Here is a 25,806-nt window from a genome sequence, read left to right on the forward strand (position 1 = left end):
CCTTTGAAATTCGAACTAAAATAAACTATTTATACCTCTGCTATTAAGGGGACTTTCAGCTGCCAAAGTCTTAGCTTTTGGCTGCCAAAGTCCTAGCTTTTGGCTGCCAAAATCCATTTTTTTCAAAAGGCATTAAAATATATATTTAATATTTAGAACAAAAATTGCATAAACATTCATCTCTACTTCTTGCAAAGCTTTACACATCAACACCATAGCCATATCGGCTCTTTGATCCTCTTTTCGATTTCTCCTTCATCTTCACCTTCCCTCACAATTCACATCGGCGCAATAGCCATAAAGCCTCACCTTCATCTTCATCTTCACACTCCTAATCTCTCATTACCCCTCCAGCCTCCGTCTCACTTCTCTTCTCATTTTAATGTTCTAATTTAGATCCAAGCTTTTTGGGAGAGGCTCTCAAGTCTCAATCAACCTTGCTTCCTCGCGTAAGCAAAACCACAGCTGCAACTCTTGCCACACCAAGAGCAACCAACGCATGTTCATGCAATGTCCAAAGCTTTTCATCTTTAGTGCGCTTTTTGGGATCTAGTCGGTGTAAAGGTTGTTTGTTTGCTTATTGATTCTATTTGTGTTGTGTATGCATGAGAAAATTTGTTATTAATTTTAAGAAATTTTTTAAAAAATTGTACAACTTGTGATTGATTTTATTGCTTACTGATTGGGTGTATTTGATTTTTTTTTTTTTAATTATTGTTTCTTAGATTTTGTTGATTGGATATGAATGTTTTCATAAACACTCTCTAAGATCACTTATAAGAAACTAAGATTTGAGAATACAAATTAATATAAATTGAAATAAATGATTTACTAAAGTGAATAAGCAAGGGATGAAAATATATATTACAATTCATCCCTATATTTTTACATCTTGATCATTTTTGCTGAAGTTATCAAAAAATTATCAATGATTTTAGCAATAAGGACTTATTTATACATTTATTAAAATGTAAGGGACTCAATATGTGAATTTTAAAAATATAACTATGTTGTAAATTTCAATAAATCTCAATAACTAAGTGCCTTCTGAAGAATTAAAACTATTTTTTTAAATAAAAATATCATTTTAAATGTTGCTGAAAAAAATTATTTTTTTATTTTAATATTTTTATAATTAAAACTTATTAAATTTAATTTTTAATTATTTTCTAATACTCTCTAGCTAGCATATTTAAAAAAATAATTTTCTCAATAGCAATACCAAATAGACCTTAAATTGTAATATACTTTTCCTTTTTTTCTAGGATATATATATATATATATATATATATATATATATAAAGCTTTAGGAGATTTTTAAGTATTATTCGGTGGTTATTTATAAGGATGTAAGCTTCTGCGGTTTTTTATAAGGATACCAACACATGAAAAAATAGAATCTTTAGTTGAATTTCCGTGTTTGTTTACGACAGGTAAGTTGATGACTGCTAAAAGGTTTCCTTGAAGTTAATGACTGGATTAAAAATTAAAAAATGTGACTTGAATTTCCTGTACTTGCACATTGGCATGTACATTAGAAATGGTTCCCACTTGTATTGCCAAAAATTATTGAACTGAAACACATACTATTTGGATAGACACTAATCAACTGAAACACATTCAAGCAACTTCAGGGGAGGATTAAATATGCTAGTTTATTATCAGACCTATAAATGATTCTATACAGAAACATGAAAAGCAAAAATACCTATATATTTCTAAAAGACAAGATAATGGCAAATAAATATGGACAAAGTGGGAGTTTCAAAATGGCAAAAGGATATAAAAATAAATTAATTAATTAATAAAACTACAGTGGGTCCTTTTCTTTTTTTTTTTGGGAACTAGGGGGTTCTTCTTAGGAGTCGCATAATGAACATCAGCACGTGATACAGGTAAGGACAACCTCGAAAGAGAAATCAAAAGATTTCCACTAGAGAAATCAAAATATTACAGTACGGACATGTTAAACGAACAAAAGCGCGACTTAAAAATTTGACAGATGCATGAAACCTAGTAATTACAGTCTGAGTAGCTAGTGCAAAACTTTTTCAACAAAAGTTATAAACCTGAGGAGAAAATAATCACTTCCTACTGGCAAAACGTTGGGAATACGTTCTAGAGACCCCCAACAACAAAGGAGCACTTAAGCCCCAAAAAAAGGGAATGTCCACACTATAAAAGCTTTAAGCAAAGCACCAAGAACATGAATGGCTACAGTATATTTCTTAACCATTGCTCAGCTAGGGCAGGCAAAACGTAAGAAAATCCCAGAGCCTTACAAGTTATAAAAGCACATTCCTTATCATAAAATATGAGCATTTAGCATAACAAAACAAGAATTGTACAAGGGAACTCAACCCAATTAAGCATAATCATACTGTAATCCATATACAATCAATTAGGAATAATCTGTAATCCATACACAGATTTAAAGTGAAATTAATTACAATCCATAGAAATTCCCTTTTCCTACTTTCCTAATAATCAAATACAACCAATAATCTAATTAGCAATGTTAAAATTGTACCTGAAGAGAGAGACAGAGAGAGCTAGTGACATAGTGTAAGATGAGCTGGAGCAAGGGCAAGAGACAGAGAGGCACCGAAGGAGAGAGAGAGAGAAAGAGGGTAGCAACAACGTGAGAGAGGGGTATCAATGGGAAGATGGAAAGAAAGCGGATAGTGACGAGATGGAGAGAGGTAGAAACCTGGAGCAAGAGGCAGCAACCAGAGGTTTCTGCTTCTATCATGAGAATTCCATTGCGAGAACCGGATTTGAAATAACGAGTTCAGTCTAGTTATTTTAAGCTTTCTTATACATTTGGGATTTGGATGAATCCAAATCCATTTTCATTTAACATACCCAAACAATCTATCCAAACATAGAATAAGTTTGCATGCCACAATGATGTACAAAGAAATTAGGTTGTATGTGCACCATGGGTTCGTGAAGCCCATATACCAAATACAAGAAACCAGAAGACGAATAAGATAGCCCAGTATCGTGCAGGTCCATATTTGATTCGAGTGAGCACAGTCTGCAAGTTTTAAAAGATTATATTAGTACAAATTATCTAATTTCTTACACACAAGTAATACACCGATATGCTCACTCAGGAGTAAAGAACATTAACGTCAAGCTAAAGAAACCAGAAGCAAATGAATAACCACAAAATTCACTCAGAACAAACAAAATGTAACAGATAATCCCACCCAAGAAAAAAATAATAATAAATCACAGATCACACGTTGATGCTGAGGCATTATTTAGCTCATCAATTGATAGCCAAATACAATTCAAATAATAACCAAAGTACTATAGCCTAATTGTAGTTTATCGTTTCCCTCCAGAAAAATGTACTTTACTGTTACAACAATTTAGATTCTCTATTTGAATTGAATTCAGAAAGAAACAAATTGACAGGAACTTCTATCATAGTTTTTCAAATTTTCATTTTTTTTTAAAAAAAAAAATTAGAATTGCACAAGTTTCATTAAACAAAAAAGAAAAGAAAAAGAAAAGAAAAGAGGAACAACGATTTTTCTAGAATTTTTTTTTTTCAATTAGAAAAATTGTTCTATTTAAATTGTTATATTTTTCCAAAATGCAAAACTGAAAATTATTGTAGGAAAACACATAGCTAACTATAAGATTTTCCAAATGTATTATGACATTGGAAAATAATGAGAATGTTGGAATCTCAATCTCTACATTAAAGGGATTATTATTTCTTTCTCCTTATATATATCTTGTTTCCTATTTATATTAGCTTCCATTAAATTAAATTTCCTTGCAAAGCTAAGAATCTTGTATAGAAATAAGGATATGTACAAAGTCATTGATACATATGAAAAATAAAAAAATTTCCCTCAAATATATTAGTTTCATCATGATATCAGAGCCCCTCAGATTAAAAAGTTAAGAGTTCAAATCCTAGCCACCCCCATTTATTAGTTGAATATTTCAGCATAAGGAAAAGTAGGCCTACGCTTGTTCATGCTTTAAGCCTAGTGGATTTTCGCGAGCGAAGGTGTAATAGAAAGATATAGAACTATTTTTGGAACTCTCATCTACAAGTTTAAACTTTTAGATTGAGTGGTTCCTTGACATAGTATCAAAGCTTTCGATTTATAAGGGCAGGCTTTAGTACTGTTCACGGGAACTATTCATGTGCACTGTTCACGAATATTGTTTATCGGCACTGTTCACAGCATGTGGACCTCCGACTTTTTCAAGTGTTCCTCTTGTGTTGCGCTTCTACCCAGCCGTTATCCTTGATTTGACCACAAGTGAACATGTCTGAAACAATGGATCACTCTAAAAGAACAAATGATACTGGCATTTTTTTCTAATAAAAAAGTTCAATCCTTGAGACGTTTGTTGTCTTAGCTTGAATCTCAATCTTCCACAATTGGCTTTTTCAATTTTGTCAAATCAGGTAATATTTTTCTTGCCAATCTTAACAAATCTTGTTGGGTTATAGATTCTAAAGTAAACAAACATATGACGGGTTCTTCAAATAAACTTTCTACCTATTCTCCATGCTCAACAAAAAAAAAAGTCCTTATAGCGAACGATTCCTTAACAATAATTTCTGGTACAGATTCTGTTATATGTACTCTCAATATAAATCTCACTTCAGTTCTTCATGTTTCCAGCTTTCCTAATAATCTTTTATCTGTCAGTTCCATTACTCAAGCTCTTAATTACAAAATTAAAATTTTTTTTCCTACTCATTGCATATTTCAAGATTTGAGAATGAGGAAAATGATTGGTAGTGATAGATTGGGAGATAGCTTGTATTTTCTAGATGACGATTGTAGTTCTTCAAAACTCAAAGCAAATCAAGCTTTGTTAAGACAGACTATGAGTGCTAATGAGGAGATTATCCAGTGGCACAGGAGATTAAGACATCCATTTTTTCCTGCTTTAAAAAGGTTGTATCCTAATTTCTTGTGAATTTGCTAAACATACAAGAGAATCTTATCCTTCAACAGATAACAGAAGTTTGATCCCTTTTATGACTATTCATTTTGATGTATGGGGACCTACCCAAACTACTTCTTTGTCTGGATATAGATGGTTTGTACTTTTATTGACTGTTGCACTAGGCTGACATTGGTTTATTTGATGAGAGAAAAGGTTAAAAGTCTTTTCTTGCTTTCAACAATTTCACAAAATGATTTGCATACATTTGATGCTAAAGTTGAAATCTTAAGAATTGATAATGGCACAGAATATGTTAATGGTGTTTTTCGTGCTTATTTGGATTCAAATGGTATAGTGCATCAAACTAATTGTGTCAAAACTAGTAAACAAAATAGTGTCTGAAAGAAAAAATAGAAATGCATTGGAGGTGGCTCAATTTCTTATGTTTACTATGAATCTACCTACACCTTATCGGGGGGATAAACATATCTTATCAATAGAATGTCTTTAAGAACATTAAACTTTAAGAGCCCTTTAAAGGTTTTACAAGGCCATAATTCTTATACTATTCCTCCAAAAATTTTTAGATGCGTCTGTTTAGTCCACAAAACAAATGTTGGGAACTTAGAAACTAGAGCTCTTAAATGTATATTTATAAGTGTTATTCTGGGCTATAAATGTTATCATCCTCCTATTAAGAAATATTTTATCAGTATGGATATTATCTTTAAAGAATCTAAACCTTATTTTCCTATCACCTCTTCAGGTTAAGTATAAGGAGGAAAAAGAAGAGGTTTTTTTTCCTAAACAAGTTATCAAACTTGGATCACACCTTGGCAATGAGCCATTTAACCAGGATCAACGACCTCAAGGGGAGACTATTAAGCTTAGGTCACACCTTAGTAATAAGCCATCTAATCAGGACCAACCACCTCCTCAAACCTCAAGGAGATTGAATAGATTGGATTTGAGAACCTACATATGTCGGAATAAGACAGATACAGCCATTGAGCTTGAGCATCCATGGAATCAATTCCTAAAGAATGCGGTGAGTCTCTTTTACTTCCTATGATCCTAATTCTATTCTGAGTTGAATTCTACTATTGATGATCTTGATGTTTCTACTGCTCTCAGAAAAGGAGTCAAGACTTATAGGAAGCATTCTATTTCTAATTTTATTTCCTATGACTCCTTGCCTCCTTCCTATAAAGCCTTTGTCTTGTCTGTTTCTTCTATTTCTATACCACAAGGTTGGAAGGAAGTATGCCTTAATCCAAAATGGAAGACTGCTATGGTTGAGAAGATGAAAGGTTTGGCAAAGAATGGGACATGGGATTTTATTACTCTTCCTGATGGAAAAAAACCAGTTGGATGCAAGGCAATGTTTACTATGAAGCATAAAGCAAATGGCTCAATTGAGAGATACAAAGCCAGACTGGTAGCAAAGGGATTCATATAGACATATGATGTAGATTATTAGGAGACTTTTGCCCCTGTTGCAAATATGAACACCATCAGGATTTTATTGTCCTGTGCAGCAAATCTTGATTGAAATTTACAGCAATTAGATGTCAAGGATACTTTTTTGCATGGAGACTTATAGGAAGAAGTGTATATGAAAATACCTCCAGGATTTGATGATGAAAAAACCAAAGGGAAAGTTTGCAGATTGAAGAAGACTTTGTGTGGCCTAAAGCAGTATTTTAGGGCATGGTTTGACAGATTCAGCAAAGCTGTAATCTCCTTTGGCTTCTGTCAGAGTAATGTTGATCACACTTTATTTATAAAATATTATAGAGGTAAGATCACATTACTTATTATTTATGTGGATGATAAAGTAGTGATAGGAGATGAGGAACAAATTGCAAATTTGAAGCAACCTCTAGCACAAGATTTTGAGATTAAGGACTTGGAAAAATTGAGGTACTTTCTTAGAATAAAGGTTATCAGACAGATAAATGGATCTTTATTTCTCAGAGAAAGTATATATTAGATCTTTTGGAAAAAACAGGTATGTTGGGCTGTAAACCAGCAGAGTCTCCCATTGTAGCAAATCATAGATTGCAAGCTGGAGTTACAGAGTTAATGCATTTAGGAGATATCAGAGATTGTTGGCAGATTGTTATATCTTTCACACACTAGACTAGATATAGCCTTTGCAATAAGTCTGGTGAATCAATATATGCATGATCTCTGTGAATCTCATATAGAAATTGTTTTTCGTATTTTAAGATATCTGAAATCTACCCTTGGGAGAGGATTTCTTTTCTCAAAGCATAGACATCTTCAAATAAAGGCTTTTATAGATGCAAATTGGGCTAGATCTCTTGATGATAGAAGGCAACAAGGGGTTATTGTACTTTTGTTGGTGGTAATCTGATCACTTGGAGAAGCAAGAAACAAAGTGTGACTGCTAGATCCAGTGCAGAGGTTGAATATAAAGTCATGGCTCAAGGTGTCTGTGAATTGTTGTGGTTACGAAAGTTAATGGAAGAACTGAAACTATCAAAAACAAATAGTTTATTCTTGTTTTGTGATAACAAAGCTGCTATCAGTATTGTTCACAATCCAGTACAGCATGATCGAACCAAACATACAGAAATTGACCGACACTGCATAAAGAAGAAAATTGTAGATGGATCGTTGAGTATCTTTCATGTAACCTCTAAAGATTAGTTAGCCGATGTGTTCACCAAGGGACTCAACAATAAAATGTTTCATCCTCTAGTTTGCAAGTTGAGCACGTCTAATATACATGAACCAACTTAAGGGGGAGTATTGGAATCTCAATCCCTACATTAAAGGGATTATTATTTCTTTGTCCTTATGTATATCTTATTTCCTATTTGTATTAGTTTCCATTAAATTAGGTTTCCTTGTAAATCTATAAATCTTGTATACAATAGGCATATGTACAAAGTCATTGATACATATGAAAAATACATAAATTTCTCTCAAATACATTAATTTTATCAGAGAACATGTTTCTTATTTCTTTATAAATTTCTACATATTTTGTTTCAAATTCAAAAACGAAAGTATAATTTTCAACCAATTGATAGCGCACTACATTTGCCGAAGTAAATATTATTCACTAAAGTCGATAGATTCATTCCTTCACCGATAGAATGGGGAAAGCTTACAAAGAAGAGAGCAGTGTGTTATTCTAAAATACTTCCTTTGTCATTCATTTCAAAAGTGTGGGATTTCCAATTCCAGCATTGAGGTATTGCCTAATGGCAATAGCAGCAGCGAGTTGGAGGTGTGGCATGAGATTTTGAGAATGGATCAACAAAATCCTCAACTAGCGCTACCACTCAATCCTCATGTTAAATTAGTAATACTGTCTCATCCAGCAACAGCAGGGCAATTGCCCATCGAAGTTTTACAAAATTGCAATGGGTTACTAATCACAAAAACAAAGTCGTCAATCTCATCTGTGAATTGCAAAAAAGGAACATGGATTGGTACTTCCAGCTCCACATTGGGCACAAGAAAGATTAAAACAATTGGAACAAACTTGGGATGGAAAAATGACCTCTAGTATAGCAGATTTGGAAACTAAAAGGCATTCTGGCCATTCTGTAGGGACTCACTTTTTATAATGATCTAAAGGCTGTATCAAAGACTATCATGAAAATCCATTCAAATATATATAGTTCCAAAACCCTTTTTTTTATGGTAAGGTTATGTACAACAACCTTAACCGCACAAATCTAAGCTGGGCCTACCTACATCCCTAGAGTAGTTGCATGAGGTGGAAACTCTGTGTATGGCATTGAAGCCAAGTTTTTCCAGCAATGGGATTAGAGAGCAATGCGATCATTGGTGTAGGTAGGGCAGTCTACTACAGGCACCTCTAAGTTTAGTCCTGACCTCATTCACAAACTAACGCAAGGTACTCTCCCAATAGGGAAAATATAGCATGTCTCGGGAGTTGTCGCAAGACCAACCCACATTTTCAATCACTTCTAAAATTTTGGGTCTTCGCAAAAGAACTAATAAAAATTGCCAACACTAAAAAAAAAAAATGATATAATCAAAAGGCACTCTAACTTTTAATTACTGATTTTTCAGTTGAAAACTGATGTGAACAGCTCCTGCATGGCTCTTAGTCAACATTTTTCTCTTATCCCTTATTTAAATTGTAAAATTATTCTCTCTGTACCTGAAAAATCATTCTATTTACAGTGAGAAAAATTATTCAATTTACACATAACTTGAAAGAGAAAAGAGAAATATTGACTAAGCTTCGCCCCAGAACTGTTCAGGTCAGTGTTTAACTGAAAAACCGACAATTAGAAGTTAGAGAGATTTTACTGTGCAAAATTTGAAAGTTGAAGGGGTTTTATGTTACATTTTTAAGTTGAGAGACTATAATATTATATTAGATAAGTTCGGACGATTGTCAAAATTTATCCTATTTTTGACATCTCAAATGAGTGGAAAAATTCCAAGTCTAACACCTAGACATATACCCACATCAAATACTCATCACGATTCCAAGTATGATTGATTTGCTTAACCAAATTACTTCATCTACTTTGGTAAAAGATGATGAATTTGATTTTTTTTTTATCTCATCCAATTCAACAATATTCACAATTCTTTGATTTGTCAAAAAATTCAAAGCAAAGAAACAGAAATCGAAAATTTTCCTTTAAAAAAAATTAGATAGATTTCAAATATGAAAATTTAACAATTTTCCTATTTCCAAAAGAAAGGTAGTTTAGTTAATTTAGGTTTACAAAAAAAAAAAATGACTGCAAAAGAAAGTTAAATTCAGGGACTGTGTTGCACTTGTTTTAAGTTATATAGATTTACTACTAGTTCAAGAGCTAAAAGTTCTGTAATTAGCATTTTAAATATTGGAAACGGTTTCGGAATCAAAAATTGTGCAACAAAGTCAGAATGAATTGTTTTGATCCAAATTGACTAGAGATTTAATCTTATCTTCTTTCCTTGCCAACTAATATTTCTCAAAGGCCTCCCTACCTTTTACTGTTGATAACTTTTTATACAATTCTCTTTTCATCTTAATAGTTTTTTGAACCTCCACCACCATCAAGACTTTTTTGGACATGGTCCTCTACATTTGGATACACATAGTAGTATATCCACCATTACATTCCTAATGTAGCTCACCATCGCCCTCCATGAGGTATCAACGTTATCGTTTAAATTCAATACACATTCTATCAACAGCTCCTCCTTAAAGGCTATTTGATTCGAGCCTTTTAGGTTCCACCATCATGTCTAGGTTGCATAAACCTCTTTTCCTTCTTCATTGCGCCCTTTATCTTCACATATATCTAATATCACTAGCTTGTGTTGAGTAGTTAGCACCTTACTAAGGATGACTTTGCAATTCTTACATAGTTTCTTTGAATTCTTACATAGTTTTGTCCTCTCTTCTGATGAGCAAGAAGTCTATTTGGTTATGGTTACCTCTACTCTTTAAGTTAATCAAGTGTTATTCTCTTTCTCTAGAAAAAAGTGTTAGCTAAAACCAAAGCATAAGTCAAAACAAATTCTAGAATGGTCTCCCCTTCCTCATTCCAACTCCCACATCTAAACCCTCCATGCACCAGTTCAAAACCGTTGTTGCTATTACCCACATGTGCATTCAAATCTATTCCAAAAAAATCTTGTAATCATGGGGAATCTCTTAAATCATTGCATCCATATCTTCCCAAAACTTGCTTTTAGCTTCCTCATGTAGACCTACTTGAGATGCACAAGCACCAATGATGATAAGTCTCCTTTCCCAACACTAATTTCTGTTATGGAAAGTCAATCATTATATTATTTCTGTATATATTCTGTATTCTGTATTCCTATTTAGGATTTCTTATTTAGGATTTCTTCCTAATTAGTATAACACAATTATAGGAATCAATTGTATATAAATACCCATGTACAGATTAATTGAAATCAATGAGAATCATCTCTTTCTACATCTCTTTCTACATCTCTTTCTACATGGTATCAGAGCAGGCCATCTAGGGTGACTATTTGTTCTCACCACCCAGCTCAGGAGAGACCTTGGCCGCCGACCGGCCGTTTCGATTCCGATCAACATTGCCAGCGTCGCCTCAATCCCCTCATTCCAACAACGTGTCTTTGTTCGATCCAAGACACCATTAAAGGACTTCGAGGTTTGGCTCTCGATCCTATTTCGGTATTTACTTGATTTGTGATTTTGGATTATTTTGTTGTCACAAGACTTTGGATGAGCGTTTCTGTTAGTTTATTTGTCTCAACAAATGGCAGACAATAAGAATGTTATTTCTGATGTGATTCCGATGATGACTAAGATCACGGAACACAAACTTAATGGTTCAAATTACCTGGAGTGGAGTAAGACTGTTAGGGTCTATTTGCGTAGCATTGATAAGGATGATCACCTTACTAAAGATCCACCTACTGATGATACACAACAAACTTGGCTAAGGGAGGACGCTCGATTGTTTTTGCAGCTTCGGAACTCGATTCACAGTGAGGTAATTAGTTTAATTAATCACTGTGAATTTGTTAAAGAATTGATGGATTACTTAGATTTTCTCAGATTCGGTAAAGGAATATCTCCGTATTTATGATGTTTGTAAGGCATTCTACCGTCTTGAAAAAGAGAATAAGTCTCTCACGGCTTATTTTATGGATTTTAAGCGTATATGAGGAACTTAATGTATTATTGCCTTTTAGTTACGATGTGAAAGTTCAAGAGCCCAACGGAGCAATCGGCTGTTATGAGTTTTCTTGCAGGCCTTCCTTCAGAGTATGAGACTGCTAAATCTCATATTCTCTCCAGTTCTGAGATTTTCTCTTTGTATGAAACATTCACACAAGTCCTTCGTACAGAGAGTACCCAATCTTCACAGCCTGCCATTAGTGCTCTCATTAGCCGAAATCCAAATGAACAACATGGTAATAGAAGAGGAAGTAGAGGAGGAATTACAGCAAATGTAAGTAATCGTAATGGAGAGACTAATTCTAATCAGGACTCAAGAGGAGTCATTTGTTATTATTGTCATGAGCCCGCCATACAAAATATAATTGTCCGCAACTTCAGAGGAAAAATCGATCACAGATGGCAAATATGGCGCAGAGGATTCTACGGTATCTTCCTCCGAGAAAACTGCTTTTGGTATCTGCAGAGGATTTTGCACGCTTTTCCCAAGATCGTGCATCTCTAAAGCCTACCAGGTTCCCTATCATCGCGATCACGAGTCGTAAATCCACTACATGCCTTGTGTCTTCCTCATCCAAATGGGTTATTGATTACGTGCAATGCATCACATGAGTAATTCTAGTCTTCTATCCGCTTTTTGGTCTAATCCCACTTCCTCATCGTTACTTTAGCCGATGGTTCTACTTCTTGTGTCATGGGTTCGAATCGCGAATCCGACTTCACAATTTCTTTGTCATCTGTTTTGTGTCTACCAAATTTCTCTTTTAATCTACTTTCTGTTAGTAAACTTACTCGTACCTTAAATTGTTCTATTTCCTTTTTTCTGATCAGTGTTTGTTTCAGGATCTTACGACGAAGCAGATTATTGGTAGAGGACGTGAGTCAGGTGGTCTCTACATTCTGGAAAATCATGTACCGCGGTCGCTTGTTTGCTCCAGTACCGTAACACCTCTTGAAGCTCATTGTAGATTGGGTCATCCTTCTTTGTCTACCATGAAGAAGTTGTGTCCTCAGTTTCAGTCTTTATCAGTACTAGAATGTGAGTCGTGTCAGTTTGCAAAACATCATCGTTTGCCTTCTGTGTCTAGAGTCAATAAACGGGCTTCATCCCCTTTTGAGTTAGTTCATTCTGATGTTTGGGGTCCTTGTTCTATTACTTCTAAAACTGGATTTCGTTATTTTGTTACTTTTGTTGATGATTACTCTCGTGTTACCTGGTTATATTTAATGAAGAATCGTTCTGAGTTGTTTTCTATCTTTTGTGCCTTTTGTAATGAAATCAAAACTCAATTTAATATTTCTGTGCGCATATTAAGAAGTGACAATGCTAAAGAATATTTTTCAGCACAATTTCAGTCTTACATGACACAAAATGGCATTCTTCATCAGTCTTCCTGTGTGGATACCCCATCCCAAAATGGCGTGGCCGAAAGAAAAAATCGGCATCTTCTTGAGGTAACTCATGCTCTTCTTTTTCACATGAAAGTTCCTAAACACTTTTGGGCGGATGCAGTTTCTACGGCATGTTTTTTGATCAATCGTATGCCGTCTTCTGTCCTTTATGGGGATATTCCTTATACCACTTTGTTCCCTACAAAATCTTTGTTTCCTGTTGAACCCCGTATTTTTTGTTGTACTTGTTTTGTACGTGATGTTCGTCCGCAGGTTACTAAATTGGATCCAAAGTCTCTCAAATGTGTCTTCCTTGGGTACTCCTGATTCAAAAAGGATACATTGTTTCTCTCCTACTCTTAATCGTTATCTTGTTTCGCAGATGTCACATTTTTGAGTCAACTCCATTTTTTCTCAATCACTGTGTATGAGAGTCGGGGAGGAGGATGATATCTTAATATATCTTGCCCAATCAATGTCTAGTCCTCTCTCACACTGCTTTTCTTGTCTCTAGACCTACTCGGCCTCCGTTGTTCATGTTTATTCGGGAGATTGAGATTACCGACTCAGATCCTCCATCAGCTACTTCGTTGGGAGATCCTGTACCTCATCCTGATCATGATTCTTATCTAAATTTACCCATAGCTCTTCGTAAAGTTAAACGTTCATGTACTTACCCTATCTCTGCTTTTGTTTCTTATAATCAATTGTCTTCTTGTTCTCGGTGTTTTGTTACTTCTTTAGACTCTGTTCCTATCCCTAATCTTGTTGGTGAGGCCTTTGTCTCATCTGGCCGGTGTCTTTGCTATGAAAGAAGAAATGGAGGCTTTAGATGCTAATGGTACATGGGAATCTGTTGCCTTTGCCCACCGGTAAGAAAGCTATTGGTTGCAAATGGGTATTCTGAAAGGTAAATCTGATGGTTCTGTGGCTAGGTTAAAAGCACGCCTTGTAGCAAAAGGATATGCTCGGACATATGGGGTTGATTACTCGACACTTTTTCTCCTGTAGCTAAACTTACTGCTCGCTTGTTTATCTCTTTAGCGACTACATATGATTGGCCCTGCACCAATTGGATATCAAGAATGCTTTCCTTCATGGTGATCTTCGGAGGAGGTGTATATGGAGCAACCACCGGTTTGTTGCTCGGGGGAGTTGGGTAAAGTTTGTAGGCTTCAAAGTCTCTTTATGGCTTGAAACAAAGTCCTAGGGCCTGGTTTGGGAGATTCAAAGGAAACAAGACAGAATTTGGTATGCAAAAGAGTAAGTGTGATCACTCAAGATTTTATAAGCAACTGAGGTGGTCTAATTCTCCGGTAGTCTATGTGGATGACATTATCATCACCGGGAGTGACTCTGCAGTATTTCATCTCTTAAAACCTTCCTCCAAACCAGTTTGGACCAAAGACTTGGGATTATTAAAGTATTTTTGGGTATTGAAGTTATGAGAAGTAAGAAGGGTATTTTCTTGTCTCAAAGAAAATATGTCATCGATCTATTGATGAGACAGAAAATTAGGTGCTAAGCCTTGTAGTGCACCAATGACTCCAAATTTACAAATCATAGCGGTGGGATAGTGAGTTGTTTGAAGATCCAGAGATACAGAGATTGGTAGGAAAATTGAACTACCTTCTTGTCACTCGTCCCGACATTGCTTATGCCGTTAGTGTGGTAAGTCGGTTTATGTCTTCCCCAACTGTTGCTCATTGGGAAGACTTGGGACAAATCTTGTGCTATCTGAAGAGAGCTCCATGAAGATGTTTGTTATATGGTAATCATGGGCATTTGAATGTTGAATGTTTTTCAGATGCCGACTGGGCTGGATCTAAGGTTGATAGGAGGTCAACTACTGGATATTGCGTTTTTGTTGGAGGAAATTTGGTGTCTTGGAAAAGCAAGAAGCAGAGTGTAGTTTCTCGATCTAGTGCTGAATCCGAATCTGAGCCATGGCACAATCGTATGTGAGGTAATGTGGATATTTCAATTACTAGATGAGACAGTTTTAAGACCCCCAACTGCGAAATTGTGGTGTGATAATCAAGTCGCTCTCCATATTGCTTCTAATCCGGTATTTCATGAGCGGACCAAACATATTGAGATTGATTGTCACTTTGTTCGTGAAAAGATTCAACAACAGATCATCTCAACAGACATATCAAACCGGAGAGCGGTTAGGAGATATTTTCACAAAAGCTCTGAATGGAGCTAGGATTGACTACATTTGTAACAAGTTGGGCATGATTAACATCTATGCTCCAACTTGAGGGGGAGTGTTATGGAAAGTCAATCATTATATTATTTCTGTGTATATTCTGTATTCTGTATTCCTATTTAGGATTTCTTATTTAGGATTTCTTCCTAATTAGTATAACACAATTATAGGAATCAATTGTATATAAATACCCATGTACAGATTAATTGAAATCAATGAGAATCATCTCTTTCTACATCTCTTTCTACAATTTCAAAGAGATATTCCTATAACCAATTCTCTTCACTTCCACCACCTTAACTTTGGGTCCTAGTTCTACCATGATTCTTCACCCATTTCTATTTTTCTCAACCCCAAAGTACCAGAACTTATAAGCAATGTTACCAATCTTTCTTGCCTCCAAAAGCTCCATTGATCTTTTATTCTTCTTTACCTGCACTCATCCATCAAAATGCAGGAACTTTTGCAATTGAAGAGCAGTGTGGCAGACTCATAGTCCAGAAAGCTTCTTCTCTTTTTTGCAGTATCATTTAATTTTCTGGTGCAATTTCTCTTTGCCAACAATCCAACCTTTTCTCTCAATCTCAGGTTTGTGGGTCTCTCTGCTATTATTTATTTCTTTATATCAGCTATTCTTTATTGCTTTGTATTTAGAAATTCCATAGATATCATTTGCAAATTGCAGATTATCTGTGCAGATTATCATTTGGAAATTGCAGATAAAGTTGAATTGAATTTATTGGACTTAGTTTTTCTTCTCTTTTTGGGTGTGGGTGTGATGATCTGTTGGTTAATGCTTGAGTTTATTAAATTTAATTAATTAATATCGTCACAAATTACTACTTGTACTTCACATTTTTTGTCCAGATTCTAGTTGCTGTTGCATGCTTTTCTAAATATAATTTTTCCGTTGTGATTTTAAGGGATTTCTTATGATTTTTGGTCTTTTTTAATATATATTCCTACATGTTATCATTTCAAGGAATTCTATTTTGTTTATTCCCAGCCAGTAGCTATGTTATGTACATTAATATTATATGTAAAAACATTTTATGCAATACAAGTTTATGCAACTATTACATCTTCAATCTTGGGTGGGCTACCAAATTATTTAACAGTATTTTAATTCAAGCCATCAGGCTTAACCCACAATTTCAATTATAAGGGCTGAATTGATGAAATACACATGAATTCTTTTCAACTGAAAACGACAAACTTGAAAATTTGATATAAAAATTAATAAGTGAATTTTATAATCTCATAAAATTATGAAGTAATATTATATATCAGATTACTTATAATTTGTAATTACTTCATCATACATTATGTGATTATAATATATTAGAGTGATTATACATGTTATGGAATGTCAATTTTGTATATTTGTTTGTATCCCTAACTTATAGCATTGTAGATATGAGATTGCTTAATTATAGGATTACTTTCCTTCTTAGTTAAGATCACAATTGTATAAATATGTTGTAATCCTTCTTTGAGAGATATGAGAAAATATTTTCACAACATGATATCAGAGCTATTATAAAGGAAATTCCTATTTCTTTTTTTTTTTCTCTTTTCTATTTTTCTCTACATTTTTTGCTACTGGAGAATTTGGTCACCATCAAGGGTGACCATCTTGTTTCACCTCCTACCCAAACGCCAGCTAGGTCACGGCGACCAACTTCCTGGAGGTTCGGTCACCAGTGGAGCCGCGTGTGAGCCGAACGCACTGACGGAAGGATTAACGCAATTTCATGCGCCAGCGCGTCAGAGCATGTGCGTCGTCCGATCACTGTCCGTTTCTTTTCCGAGCACTTCCGACGGCCTCTTCTTGGATAGGGATAAGTTACCCGGTGTGTAGCTCCTTGATTCTTGTGCCTTTTGTGGTTTGGAGGTTTAAAACAGTACTGTTTATACTATTTTTTAACAACCCAAGTGTGTTGTCTTGTTTCTGAATCATCTCGTATTTGTTTTGATTTTGCTTTCTGTGATTTGGTGCACATCTTGGTAGTTTTGAAGAAATTTTTGAGTAATTTGCTCATTGATAAATTGGTTGTGTTGATGTAATTCCTGTGATGACCAAAATCAGGGAGCACAAACTTAATGGTTCCAATTATTTAGAGTGGACCAAGACCGTTCGTATTTATTTGCGAAGTATTGATAAGGATGATCACCTTACCAAAGATCCTCCTAATGATGATACAAAGCAGACTTGGATGAGGGAAGATGCTCGATTGTTCCTACAGATTCGAAATTCCATTAACAGTGAGGTAATTAGTTTAATTAATCACTGTGAGTTTGTTAAAGACATGATGGATTATTCAGAATTTTTGTACTCGGGCAAAGGAAATATTTCTCGTACTTATGAAGTGTGCAAGGCATTCTATAAAGCAGAAAAGCAAGATAGGTCTCTTACGGCTTATTTTATGGATTTTAAGCGAGTTTATGAGGAACTCAATGTATTGATGCCATTTAATCCTGATGTAAAAGTCTAGCAGGCTCAAAAGGAGCAAATGACTATGATGAGTTTTCTTGCAATTCTTCCTCTAGAGTTTGAGACTGCCAAATCTCAAATTCTTTCTAGTTCTGCCTTCGTACAGAATCTTTCCAACCTCCACAGTCTGTTAACAATGCCTTGGTTGGTCGCATTGATAGTGGGAGGCAGGGCAACAGAGGAGGAAACAGAGGAGGGTTCAATAGCAATAGGGGTAATCAGCGAAGTGGGGAAGTTGCCCATAACCGTGACTCAGGAAGCATTGTGTGCTATTATTACCATAAGCCAGGACATACAAAAAGAACCTGCCCACAGCTTTAGAATAAGAATAAGCGGATTCAGATGGCGAATACAACAGCCGAGGAGTCTACCATAGCTCCTTGGCTAAATGCTGTAAAGGAGAGCACAATTCATTCAGCCATGGAAGATGGACCATCCTTCACCCAAGGACAAACACACCAGCACATACACAAACAACTCAACTTCTAACAAGATAGATAGCACTTTAGAACAAAGAGGACTTTCATTAACCTTGAAAAACATAAAATACAAGATGTCGATGGCACTTGAAATACAATAGCAAACTGTGCTAGAGTTTCTCAAGTATAAGCCTAAGATATTATAAGTGACAACTTGTAATAAATCTAAGTTCTAGGTAGAACTTAGCGAAGAACATAACCTCACAAGAGTTTCAGTTTGAGAGCTTGAAGCTTCTCTACAATGGAGGAAGAAAATATAATCTCAAAAATCTCCAGCAAAATGAGAGAGACTCCCCTTTTAGACGTGAGTTTCTGCCAAGCATGGCTATTACCCAATGAACCATACTTGACTTGGATAATTCCCTTAGTCTTTCTATAAATGTTTAAATTACAATACCATAAAAAGAAGCCCTTCCAAATCAAATCACAATCTCCTAAAAATGTTCTTTGTCTTGCAGTCTAATTTGGTAAATTAGCTTTTACCAAAATTGCAAAAGAAGCCTCCCAAATCAGATCACAATCTCTAAAAAATGTTCTTTGTCTTGTAGTCTGATTTGGTTAATTAGCTTTTACCAAAAGTGTAAAAGAAGTGGACAATAACCAACAACAATAGCTCTTGCATATTAGGCAAAACTGTATCTTCTAATGGTTGGTAGACTTGTAGAAGACCACATGCCATGTCACCTTCCACACAAGCTGCCACATTCTCCTTGGTTGCTAGATCATTCGCCACTTGGCATGCCACGCGGCATGCCACCTAAGCCATGCTCCAATAGATCTCCCAAGCATTCGGCCATGCTTGTTCCTGTATGTGCAATGTCATTAGGCAAGTGGCGCATCCTTGAGGGCTTGGCGAGTCCTTGGCCGAATGGCGTTCCTCCACTAGTGCTTGCAATGCCTTGGCCCGTGATCTTGTGATGGCCTCCTTGAACATAGGTGCATCAAGTAAGTCCTCCATTATGTCTTCATCAAACTATTTTAGTTTCTGCTGAAAAATATGCACAATTCTCTCAGTATCAGGCATCACTAAAGCCCACTAATTCACTAGCCGCTGCTATTGTTGAGTCAAGTAATTCTACTACATGCCTTGCTTCATCTTCTTCAAAGTGGGTCATTGATTCTGGGGCTACAGACCACATGACAGGTAACTCTAGTCTTTTGTCACAATTTCAACCTCATTACTCCTCTTCTTTTGTCACTTTAGCTGATGGGTCCAAATCTTGTGTCATGGGTACTGGTGTAGCCAATATATCACCCTCAATCTCTGTGTCTTCAGTTTTATGCTTACCTAAATTTGCTGTTAACTTACTCTCTGTTAGTCAACTTACTCGTACTCTTAATTGTGGTGTCTCATTTTTCCCCAATCATTGTCTCTTTTAGGATCTTACGACGAAGCAAATTATTGGTAAAGGGTATGAGTCTAGGGGCCTGTACATCATTGACAAGCAGGTGCCAAGATCTCTTGTGTGCTCCAGTGCTTTAAGTCCTCTCGAAGTTCATTGCCAGTTGGGCTATCCTTCCTTATCTGTAATGAAGAAATTATCTCCACAGTTTCAATCTTTGTCAGTTTGCCAAACACTATCTTTTACCTACAGTGTCTCGAGTCAATAAACGGGCTTCATTTTCTTTTTGAGTTAGTTCATTCTGATGTATGAGGTCCATGTTCTATTAATTCTAAAATTGGGTTTAAGTATTTTGTTACCTTTGTTGATGACTATTCTCGTGTTACTTGGTTATTTTTAATGAAAAATCATTTAGAGTTATTTTCAATCTTTTGTGCCTTTTGTGCTGAAATCAAAACTCATTTTAATGCTTGTGTTCGTACCTTGAGAAGTGATAATGCAAAAGAATACATTTCCAACAGTTTTCAGAATTATGTCACAGAATGGTATTCTACATCAGACCTCTTGTGTTGATACTCCTCAAAATGGAGTTGTCGAAAGAAAGAATCGTCACCTTCTAGAGGTAGCTAGAGCACTTCTTTTCCAAATGAAGGTACCTAAACATTTTTTGGCTGATGCAATCTCCACAGCTTGTTTTCTTATTAACCGTATACCATCATCTGTCCTTCACGATGACATTCCTCATAATGTGTTGTTTCTCTCCAAGTCTTTGTTTCCCATTGAACCTCGTATCTTTGGGTGCTCTTGTTTTGTTCGTGATGTTCGTCCGCAGGTTACCAAATTGGATCCCAAGTCTCTTAAGAGTGTCTTTCTTGAATATTCCCATCTTCAAAAGGAGTATCGGTGTTTTTCACCCACTCTCAATAAATATCTTGTATCTGCTGATGTTACATTTTTTGAGTTTACCCCATTTTTTCCTCAATCATCTGTGTATGAGAGTCAGAGGGAGGAGGATGATCTCTTAATATATACTATGTCTAGTCCTCTCCCATCATCTGATCCTTCAGCCTAAGTACCAGTTCAGCCTAAACCACCAGTTCATCATGTTTATTCTAGGGCCTTTCCCAGGAGGATGGAAGAGATCCAAAACTCAGACTCAAACTCTCTACCGGCTTGTTTGTTGGGAGTTCCAATTCCTACTTATGGTCTTGATTTCAACCTTGATTTACCAATTGCTCTTCGTAAAGGTAAACACACATGTATTTATCCTATCTCATCTTTTGTTTCTTATAATCAGTTGTCTTCTTGTTCTCGGTGTTTTGTTACTTCTTTAGACTCTATCCATATTCCTAAAACTGTTAGTGAGGCATTATCCCATCCTAGCTAGTGTGATGCTATGAGAGAGGAGATGCAGGCTCTAGAGACTAATGGTACATGGGACTTGGTATCTCTGCCCATTGGTAAGAAGGCTGTGGATTGTAAATGGGTGTTCACAGTGAAAGTGAATCTCGATGGATCTGTGGCTCGGTTAAAAGCTCGTCTTATGGCAAAAAGATATGCTCAGACATATGGAGTTGATTACTCTAATACTTTTTCACCTATAGCTAAACTTGCTTCTATTCGCTTGTTCATTTCTTTAGCAACTATATAAGATTGGCTCTTGCACCAATTGGATATCAAAAATGCTTTTCTTCATGGTAATCTTCAAGAAGAGGTATATATGGAGCAACCACCTGAGTTTGTTGCTCAGGGGGAGTCAAGCAAAGTTTGCAGGCTTCGCAAATCTTTATGGTTTGAAACAAAATCCCTGAGCTTGGTTTGGAAGATTTAGTGAGGTGGTATAACAGTTTGGTATGCAAAAGGGCAATTCTAATCATTATGTATATTTTAAGCATTATAAAAGTGGTGTAATCTTACTTGTGGTAGATGTTGATGACATTGTCATTACTGGAAGTGACTCTGCTGGCATTTCATCACTCAAGTCATTTCTTCAAACTCAATTTCAAACAAAAGATTTGGGTTTATTGAAATATTTTTTAGGCATTGAAGTTTCAAGATGTAAGAAAGGCATTTTCTTGTCTCAAAGGAAGTATGTCTTTGATTTATTGGCAGAGACTGGAAAATTAGGTGCTAAACCATGTAGTGCACCAATGACTCCTAATGTTCAGCTTACAGCAAGAGATGGTGAGCTATATGATGATCCAGAGAGGTATAGGAGATTGGTTGGAAAGCTGAATTATCTGACAGTGACTCGTCCAGATATTGCTTACTCTGTTAGTGTTATGAGTCAGTTTATATCTTCTCCTACTATTACTCATTGGGAAGCTTTGGGACAGATATTGTGCTATTTGAAAGGTGCTCCAAGTCATGGTCTTTTGTATAGCAATAATGGGCATTTAAATGTTGAGTGTTTTTAAGATGCAGATTGGGCAGGATCAAAGATTGACAGGAGATCAACAACAGGGTATTGTGTTTTTGTTGGAGGAAACTTGGTGTCGTGGTGTAAAGTGTAGTGTCTCGTTCAAGTGTTGAATCAGAATATCGGGCTATGGCACAATCAGTATGTGAAGTTATGTGGGTGCTTCGGTTATTGGATGGGGTTGGTCTTAAAGTTCCATTACCTGCAAAATTATGGTGTGATAATCAAGCAGCTCTCCATATTGCTTCTAATCCTGTGTATCAAGAGGGAACTAAACATATCAAGATTGACTGTCACTTTATTCGAGAGAAGATTCAACAGAAGGTCATCTCAACAGGACATGTCAATACAAAAGAGCAATTGGAAGATATTTTTACAAAAGCTCTAAATGGAGCTCGAGTTGACTACATTTGTAGCAAGTTGGGCATGATTAACATCTACGCTCCAACTTGAGGGGGAGTGTTATGGAATGTCAACTTTGTATATTTGTTTGTATCCCTAACTTATAGCATCGCAGATATGCATTTGCTTAATTGTAAGATTACTTTCCTTCTTAAGATCACAATTGTATAAATATGTTGTAATCCTTCTTTGAGAGATATGAGAAAATATTTTCACAACAATACAATATTAATTATATTAATTGTCATTCTTGTGTTGAAGCTGAAAATGAAGCTGGAAATAGATCTGATGTACGGTGGTGGCAATATGGGGTTGATGTGGATGATAACTCAAAAAGGGCTCAATGTAAATTCTGTGAACAAATACTCAGAGGAGGCATTTTTCATTATAAGCATTATTTAGCTTATACCCGAAAAAAAATATGGAATCTTGTACAAGTGTACTAGATAATGTCAAAAAGCAAATTAAATGTATTCATATATTTGCGTGCATGTAGAACTATCATTATTGTTGTGTTCACACAAATGTTGAACCATTATCATTATAGAAAAGGAGTTCTTTTCTTTTAATGTTTACTAGTGAAAATGACTTGATGTGGTTTTAAAGTTTGGTTGTTATTATTATTATTATTATTATTATTATTATTATATTAAAATTTATTTATCTGTTTTTATATATATTAGAATTTTTTTGAAAGTTTTTTCAAGTTATAAAATCTCGCAACTTTAAAATTTGATTTTACGATAAGATTTTATTGTTCCTTTACCGATTCTAACTCGAAAAAGCAAGTTTGACAACCATGGATAGAAGGCGAAGGGCAAATGTAGCTCATGGTGATCCAATCAACAAACCTTTTCCTACACGTGGGCAATATGTTTACAATGAATATTTGGAAGAGGAAGATAACTATGAACTAATCCGGCTCAAATGTTCAATAGAGATCAACGGTATGGCGGTGATATGAGAGGAAGCGCGGATTATTAGTGGCAAATTAATATTCCTAATTTCTATGGGGATCTCAACATAGAAGAATTCTTAAATTGAATTGCAAATATGGATAGATTCTTCGACCATGTCGATATAGCACTAGAAAAACAAGTCCAATTGATGCCTTCTAGATGGACAGGTGGTGCTTCTGTTTAGTGGGAACGATTACAATCTAGAAGGAAGCAAGAAGGGAAAGGGTCAGTTTGTACGTGGTACATGATGAAGTATTTGCTAGAACATGAATATTTGCCTCTAGATTACAAAGAAATTATTCCAACAAAAACAATTTTGTCAATGAGAGATCCAACCAAAGCCATTGGTGCTTGAAAAACTAGAAGGTGAACAAGGGGAGCTTCGACACAATTTGAAATGGAGAAGCCTAAGTTTGAAGAATTTAAACTAGAATCTTTAATCAAATTTCCTTTTGCTATAGTTGAAGACAAAGAGCTTGAGGAGTGTGTCCTAGGGAATGAAGAACATCAAGCTAAGGAGATTCTGATGGAAGTTGAGGAAAAAAAATGCATGGAGTCAATATTGGAGATTGGAGAAAATCAAATCATGCAGATGATGGAGATTGAGGATTTTTCTAACTCTTTAATTTCAATTGTTTCCATTGATTTCATTTATCTAGATGTTCTTGTGGAGACAAGGGTGAATACGATCAAAGTCTTATTCAAAATTCTGTTGGCTACATCATCCAAAAGGCGCTATATGTTGTGCTTTCCCAATGAAATTTTTCATTCTCTTTCAATTCAAAATTCGATAGAGGATTTATTCTAAGTGGGGGAGAATGATATGGAAGAATTCTAACTCGAGGTGGAGTTCTTGTCAAGTGGGGGAGCAGAGCAAGTGCCAAAAACAAAGAGTCCAACAAGGTACAAGAGATTCACACATGGAAAGTCTAGAAGACATCAGCAGTAGATGGGATCAAGATAAATACCAGAATTTTAATTAAATAAATATCAGGATCAGATCATTGAATTCCTGTTTTGAATTTATCTTATCATTTAGCTGCCAATTTTTGTTTTAGTGACAATTTTCAAATCCCAGTTTTAAGGATGTTTATACCATCAAGCTGCATTTAAAGGCAGCCAAGTTTAATAAAAGATCATCAAGAAATTCATTCAGTTTTTTATTACTTAAAACTCAAAGGTTTCAAGTTCCCTTTAATGAGCCTGGTTTACAATCTTTGGTCGGAAAAAGAAAACTTCTTCTCCTCTAGCACCTTCCTTCCCACCAATTAACCCTCTGCAAGATGTTAACAGACCTGTAACTTGATCCATTGCACAGGACCTTAACAATTTGGTATCAAAGCCGGAAGTTATGGAGGATTCCATTCAACAACAATTGGGGAAACTCTTAAAAATGTTCCAAGAACATGCAGCCATTTTGAAAGGCAAGAAGCCGTCAATGCTTGCCTGGACGAACTTACCAAGGATTTTTTTTTCCCTCTCGACTCAACAACACTCCAACAGAGGAAGGAAGTAGCAACCAAGGTCGAAGGGGAAAGGGCATGGCAACAACAGGTTCTGAAAATTCAGATGGTGGTACCGTTGTTCCTAAATTCACCCAGATTGGAATTCCCACGATTCAATGGCAATGAAGATCCACTAGGATGGTTGAGTAGGTATGAGCACTTCTTCCGTCATCTACAAATATAAGAAGAAGAGAAGGTTAGTCTTGCCTCATTCCATTTGAGGGCAATGCTCAGTTGTGGTTCCTTCAAATGGAGTCTGACACCCTACAACTTACATGAGATGAATTTAAGTGCCAATGTCATTTAAGATTCGGTCCACCGATAAGAAGTCACAAATTGGGTGAGTTGGCAAAATTACAACACAGTGAGTCAGTAGTAGATTACCAGGTGAAATTTGAGCAGCTCATTGCACAAGTAGGTGTCCTTACCCAGGCACAAAAAATTGAGCTTTACATCCACAGTCTCTCAGAATACATTGAGGTCGAGGTGGAACTACACAATCCTACAGAGTTGGCAACTGCAATGAGCATGTCTTATCTCTATGAACGGAAAGGTAATTCCATCAGGTCACCAATTACAGAGGCTAGGAGAGTTAAACCTCCTGATCCATCACCAGCTTTACACCCCAGATTTGTTAAAAAATTAAATAGGCTGAGATGGAAGAAAAATGACTTAAAAGCCTTTGGTGGAACTATGATAAACGATTCGTTAAGGAGCATCAATGTAAGATATTGTTCTAGATTGAATCAATAGATGAAGGGGATGACAAACCAAATGAACCTAAACCAGATATCCATAACGATCTATGAACGATATCGCTAAATGCCATTGCAGTAATAACCACCCCTTAAGACCATGCGGTTGCAAGGAAAATTGAATGGTGCAAAGGTTTTGATTCTGGTAGATTCTAGCAGTACCCACAACTTCATAGACTCCAAGCTAGTATCACAATTCAACATTCCAACGGAAAAGAGTGAG

The 25,806-nt window shown here is 35.7% G+C and overlaps 1 protein-coding gene across 3 annotated transcripts in view; it reads right to left on the reverse strand.

The window, feature by feature from the left end:
- Nucleotides 1–2,342: 2,342 nt before the first annotated feature.
- Nucleotides 2,343–25,806, reverse strand: part of LOC110659165 (uncharacterized) — a 67,523-nt gene continuing 44,059 nt past the window's right edge. For all 3 annotated transcript variants that reach the window (XM_021817031.2, XM_021817029.2, XM_021817028.2), the window contains one exon: nucleotides 2,343–3,040. In XM_021817031.2, the coding sequence (XP_021672723.2) occupies nucleotides 2,924–3,040 (117 nt within the window). In that variant the 3' untranslated portion in view covers nucleotides 2,343–2,923. The remainder of the gene's footprint in view (nucleotides 3,041–25,806) is intronic.

Source organism: Hevea brasiliensis, chromosome 7, assembly GCF_030052815.1.
Source record: "Hevea brasiliensis isolate MT/VB/25A 57/8 chromosome 7, ASM3005281v1, whole genome shotgun sequence".
Lineage (NCBI taxonomy): Eukaryota > Viridiplantae > Streptophyta > Magnoliopsida > Malpighiales > Euphorbiaceae > Hevea > Hevea brasiliensis.